The 6244-nt window shown below is 35.1% G+C and overlaps 2 protein-coding genes across 4 annotated transcripts in view; both read right to left on the bottom strand.

Annotated features, from left to right (window-relative positions):
- LOAG_11795 (programmed cell death 8) overlaps window positions 1-205 on the bottom strand; it is a gene marked incomplete at its 5' end in the record, with an annotated part of 5460 nt that extends 5255 nt beyond the window's left edge. Inside the window, one exon of the mRNA XM_020448418.1 lies at window positions 134-205. Within this exon, the coding sequence (XP_020301438.1) occupies window positions 134-205 (72 nt within the window). The remainder of the gene's footprint in view (window positions 1-133) is intronic.
- Window positions 206-838: 633 nt separating this feature from the next.
- LOAG_11720 (OV-16 antigen) lies at window positions 839-4915 on the bottom strand. 3 transcript variants are annotated; one of them, XM_020448406.1, is made up of 7 exons: window positions 4817-4915; window positions 2129-2243; window positions 1738-1837; window positions 1604-1655; window positions 1406-1491; window positions 1086-1252; window positions 839-961 (listed from the first exon to the last, which is right to left on the bottom strand). In XM_020448406.1, exons 1-7 carry the CDS (start codon window positions 4900-4902, stop codon window positions 911-913), a joined length of 657 nt encoding a protein of 218 aa, XP_020301448.1. In that variant the 5' UTR covers window positions 4903-4915; the 3' UTR covers window positions 839-910. The 3 variants fall into 3 exon arrangements, with proteins under 3 accessions (XP_020301448.1, XP_020304684.1, XP_003147286.1); XM_020448407.1 differs by lacking the exon at window positions 4817-4915 and adding an exon at window positions 2898-2992; XM_003147238.2 differs by lacking the exon at window positions 4817-4915 and having other exon boundaries at window positions 2129-2476.
- Window positions 4916-6244: the final 1329 nt, after the last annotated feature.

Genomic DNA, 6244 nt, shown 5'->3' with positions numbered 1-6244 from the left:
GGACAATAGTCCATGTGTGAAGCGAAAGGTAGATTGCAGCTCAAAATTTCAAGCGTAAACTCACGTAATGACAACATACTACTGAATCTGAGAAGTGAAATGAGTGCAAGCGATGTCCTGTCATTCAACTTACTTGCAGTAGGGTCCAGTTACGGAGATTTAAACAAAATTTCTCGAAACAAACCCACAACCCACCCTGTAACATTTTTTTGGTGATTTCATGTGAGAGAGTGCGTATGACTTACGTATTTAAGTTGTATGCATACAACTCACGCATATGAATAAGCCGTAAATACGCGGGAGTGCATGACCAGAAGAATACCTAACAGTCACATCATCGTCAGCCATCTTCTATGCGGTGACATTGAGATATGAATAGGGCGAAGTACTTTTATCTTGCACTATTTGAATGTCTTAATTAATGGCCAATAAGGACTGAAAAACCTAGCGAAGAGACCTTGCTAAACAAGCCTTGTAATTGTAGGCCTTAAATAATACGTACTTCCACAAGGTTTTTTTACGACTTGAAGTGAACTAAAAGCATTATCTCATCACTTCTGCTTAATAAGGAATGCCACAGTTTGAGGATAGAGATTACAATGGACCTTTTGATTAAGTGTGATCTACTAAAAACCAGTAACGGTAAGGTTTTAAATCTTATCTTGGAATAAGCTTTGTTAGTGGATAGAAGTTCGAAGGGAAGCAGATGGTAAAATATTTCGAACTAATGCGTTGGAAGACAGTAACACACATAATATAGTTAACAGTAAAGCATCAGCTGAAAAAATGAACTTGTTGATCGTAACAAACATATTTGAAAATATTTATTTTCATTAAATCTGAAATTAGCGAAATGACTGCAAAGGAGAAAATAACATCATTTAAACGTCACAAAAACAAATTATGATCGCTAGCCGCTTAATTGTTCGTACAGTTTGGGCACATAATCATCGTACTGAGCCTGAAATCCAGATAAAGCACTCCTCCCTAATTTTGATTTTATTCCCTTACCCTCAAACTGCTCTAAAATTTCACACCTTATATGACTCCTGAAATTGAATTAAATTTTAAGAGGTAGGAATAACCTGGTAGAAGTTACCAGCAACTGGACTTCCCAACTTGTGTCTCTTTGCAAAGTCAGTAATCTTGAAATTTCCGCGACCTTTGCCTGATCTGTTAGTAAGATGTCCATGTTCGATATCTACGATTTTCCCAGGCTGTTTGTAAACTAAGAATACATAACGATGAAGTCCTATAAATGAAATTGTTAGTGTTAGTACAGCGTTTCCAAAAATATTCAATTAAGAGACCAGTTATCTGAATAACTTCAACATATCTATTATTATCTACCTGGAAAAGACATTCATTTTCTAGGGTTTATGGAAATATAACATTCATTATTTACCTGTGCCTTGTGGCGGACCCGATCCAATGTATTCGGAAAGCACATCACCTTTGCTAACGTCTTGCCCAGGAATATTAGCTATCAACCTGTGAAAACAGATTTATGTCCTGAACACCTTTTCTAGTATTGCGAACTTTTCATAGTAAATTTAAAACAGTTAAGTTATAAGAAATAAGCAATACGATGACGATCACCTACCAGTGGTGCCATTCTCTGAACTTAGGACTTTTTCGAGATGGCGCGTCTGGATCTGGAAATTTCAGTTCAGTTATTAGATTAATTTATAAAAGCTATAGTTAAAATCAATAACAGTAGTTTAAACGGCTGGATACCAGTCAGAACAAGTGTGTACAGGCTTTTAGCCTCCGCTTCCCATGATACTTTCGGCTCATCTTTCACTTGCGTCGGCGTAAGTTCATTGCCCAGATTCACCTAAATATTTTCTTGATAGTATTATTCTTTATCCTCACGAAATAATTAACATCATAAAATACGAAACAATTTGCGACAAATGCGAAAGCAGCTTTACTAAGTACACCCGTTACTGTCTAATCTTTTTGAATCCTTTGTTTTGAAAATGCTAAGATCTAATACCTCAAATTATCATCTTCATGAGTAAGGTAGACGATATAGTTGACGATAATTGGTAACTGTATGTATGTCGATCTTGATATATTCAACTAATACATTCACATATTTTCCGCATATTCTCCAAGAACTTACCTTAACACCACTACTGTAATCGACATTGATGAGCTTGGTGGGGACTGTTGATACAACGTCCGGCACAACTTGGTGCTTTCTGAATGCTTCCTCCACTGACACCATACAACTTTCTCTGAAAATAACACGATAACAAATGCGTTGCTACGTGGCTACGTGCTATGTTGTCGTTATGTGCTACGTCTTTTGAGTTGTCTTCCTCCTAGATATTTCGTCTCACTTCTCTTTAGAATGCCATAACTCAACGTCCAAATCAACGGTTAACATTGCCTTTCTTCGGATGTTCAGTTCAGAATCACAACATTCCCTTTCATTCCCATTTAAAATCCCATTTCAGCAGCGCAAAGTCATTATCCATTTCAGTTCGTCTTTCTTGACAAAAAAAAAAAGAAAAATTGAACTAAAAATACTTATAACTAGTGGTTATAATGCATCCAATGAAAAATAAGCAAATGATTGCCAGGATAACCCAGACTATTTCGTCAATTTCTGCTACACATCTCCAGACCGCAAGGCGACTGAAGTGCAGGTTTATTTAATAATCATCTGCTGAACAAACTTACCCTTCAACGGATTAAACAACTAATTTGACCGGGTTTAGTTATTATACCAGTAATTAGCGGACAACAGAAACTTTCCAGGCAAATGAAAGAATATAATGGTAAGTGAGGATGTTATCCAACCAAAAAATGCGAAAGTAAGGCGTTGACATGTTGTTAAGTTCAACAAAGTGAATGTGGCAGATACTATGCAGATGATAAAAACTCACTGTTCTGCGGATACCAACGCTACAGCGATCACTACTATCAAGCAATGCATTCTCGTGGACTATTGGCATGGAAAAAATGAACAGCCAATCCTGAACAGAATGATTTCCTTACAAACGGATTAACCATTCTCAAAGAAAGCGATCATTTGGAGGTCATATCATGTCAACTCAAATCATTTCACTAATCGATCAGATTAATTCAGGAAGGCAGCTTGCATACATTTATAGTATCAGACTTCATGAAAAGGTTCCTCGTCAGTGCATTTGCTATATTTGAGAGGGTGTAGCATTCAATGAGTTCAATCTTCAAATGATTTACGTCCAACGATGTATCAACGATATAGACCTTAACCTACTGAATTAATTTGAATACAGATGAATACAGAGTAAATCAATAACATCCCCTCCTCTACTTACTTTTATTCCGAGAAAACTTCTCTGATAACTTATAACAGCTCTTCTCCTCTTATTTCTTTCATCATAAAAGCTTCATAAGTTTATTTCCATCAATGAGGGCAATTAAGCCCGTCTACCAATCTCATAGCTATAATCGCCCTCATTAATGGAACTATCTCGAACCAATCCAACAAAGATTAAAGAAATGGAAAAAAAAAAAAAACAAAACAAAATAGGTTACTGGAAGAGGAAAATACCAAGCAATGAGAAGAAAGACCTATAATAAAAACTACGTAGAGAGAGAATTTTATATCATTTTCAAGATACCCGCAAGATTCTAATCAGTTGCTCATTTCTCATTTTCTTAAACTAGAAGTGATCCTGTTGTATCGGCAAAAGGTTATTGGTTATATTCATTCCTTTTCATTTCAACAATCTCATTTCATCTCATCGTCTCTTCATAAGCTGAAATCATTCTGAAATTGATCAGAATCGCTTTTATATTTTTATCAGTTGTTATCTGTTCAATATCTACAACATTCGAAATCATCCTCTCATTAACTGTTTTGTCTAGCTATATTTCACATCATTTTAACCCACCAAGTTTACCAATAATAAAAGCAGAGAAAAATACGGAATACTTTAGACGACAATTGGATTATCTCTGTCATTTTATCTGCACCTAATATTGCAGCTGGAAATTTACCTGCAAAGTTCATCATATTTCCCAAAATGGTCATTAATTATTGGTTAGCAAAACAAAAACAGAAAACGAGAAATAAGAGTCTGAGATACGTTACTACGTCCCATTCTTCATGTAATCATACTGTCCATTAAAACCGATCACTTCTCTGCTAAAATCAAGGTTTGGTATGAGATATTTAAAAGAAAATAAAAGAAATTCCTTCTTACAATAACAAAAAAGTCTGTTCCCAATCGTTTGCATGAAGAGTAAAGGTCAAAATACCAAATATCGAAGAAACCCGTAATCTTCTCACGCCTAAGATAAATTCGGCGAATAAAATTTGATAAAGTTATTTCGAGTTAGGTAAGGAAACATTGAAATTCTGTTGCAAACTGAATCGTTGCAAATCAACTCGTGACTATCATACGTAGAACAACGGACTATTAGTATCGTATGACAAGATGGTATTTGGCGAAACGAATGAGGCACGGCAGTGGCCATCGAAGAAGGAAATGTTGCCAACCACACTAGACGTCGAAGCTAAACTAATCTACTAGTTTAATGAACTGAGTTTGGGAAAGAGCGATGAACACGCGACATTACAATCCAAAATAGTCGGTCGTTTCAGGCATTCCATTCCGGAACAGCGAAGTACTTCAACTGTAAAAGTCTTCACTTTTACAGAAGAGAAAGCTTCCACAGACAATATGGAAATACACTAAATTATTTCGTTTTAGCTTTGATCATAATGAAGAGAATGGGATGCTTATTCAACGGTACCACAGTGCCAACTGATCCCTATTGAGATCAATTTCAAGAGTATCACTAAAAAGTGTACCTCAGCCAATTAAACCTTCGCTGTGTCACAAATGTGATACTGAAATGATGAGGTCTGAAGAAGACAACCGCCCAAGCAAACGACATACGCTAAATTACTCGTCAGCAAGCGATAGTGATATCGGGAATAGCAGCAAACAAAGATAGTGCCTCTGTACGTTCTGCTTTGCACATAAAGGCGGTTGGTTCAATTCAGATGATATAAACAAACAGAAAAACGACATACAACAAATACATATATATATACATAATGCAGTGCACTTCATATTCACATCTATTAGAAACTCATCTCATCTTATACTAATTTATGCATGATTTCAAACTTTCTTCCGGATTATTTATTAAAATTGGAAAAAGTTTCACCTAACTGCCCTGTTTAACAGCCGTTCAGAATGATTCGCCCTGTGTAGGCCTGAATTCTTACAATACAATTTGACATACAATCTTGTTAAATTTATCAAATTTCGACGTTAGAACAATATGCAAACATCGTATTAAGTCACGATCAAGTATTCAATTCAAAAAATGTCCTTTATCAAATAAATAATGACATCTGACGTGAACACTGCAAAAAATATGGCCCATAAAATAATAATCAGTTTATTTAAATAACACGGAAAAATCAGCATTACAATCTTGAAGTTAATTTAAATGAGACAACCTCTGCATACCTCTAACTTCTGTCCTCTCCTATTACCCACAATCCAGGAAACATCCACATGTTTCCTTCCATCATCTATTTCATCCTTACATTTGATCTTTTTGATTTCACCCGAATGAACAGTCTCGACGACATATTTGATAGATGTTAAAGATTTTCGCAGTCAAAGGTACCAGAATTTCCTGGTGCATTACAGCAGCTAAGCGACAGAATCGATCAGCGAATGGATCAACTATTACTGGAGAGCTTATATAGCCCGTATTTACTTCTGTTATCGACAACCAGTTATTAGTATCACTTATCGTTACTGCATCAAAATATTGTGTGCTAAATATCAGTTGAAGACAGAATGTCAAATTTCGAACCATATCTGAGCAAAGTTTTTAAAAAAATTGAAATGGTTATCATTTATCAAAGATGTTAACCAAATATTCCAATAATTTCATGAAGAAATTTTTCGCATTCAAACTTCTGAAATTAATAAGTAACCAATATCCAAAAACTTGCAATACAGTAAAATGGTAGGCAAGGATGATAGAGAAAATTAATGTGGACCATATATAATTTTGAAATAATTTCAGTAAGACTTCATTTACTTGGAAGCAAGTGTCATAAACTTGTTACAACTGTCTTTTGATGGTGTTATTTTCACGGTTGCTTACTTGTTACAGTAAGAGCATAAAAAAATTCCCATTCTCTCAGAATAAACATAAAAACCCACAAAATACGTCAATGTAGTATTTTTTTAGAAATTTATAATTAAAAAAA

The sequence above is a fragment of the Loa loa genome, assembly GCF_000183805.2.
Source record: "Loa loa unplaced genomic scaffold supercont3.593, whole genome shotgun sequence".
Lineage (NCBI taxonomy): Eukaryota > Metazoa > Nematoda > Chromadorea > Rhabditida > Onchocercidae > Loa > Loa loa.
This window is presented reverse-complemented; position numbering and strand designations above follow the sequence as displayed.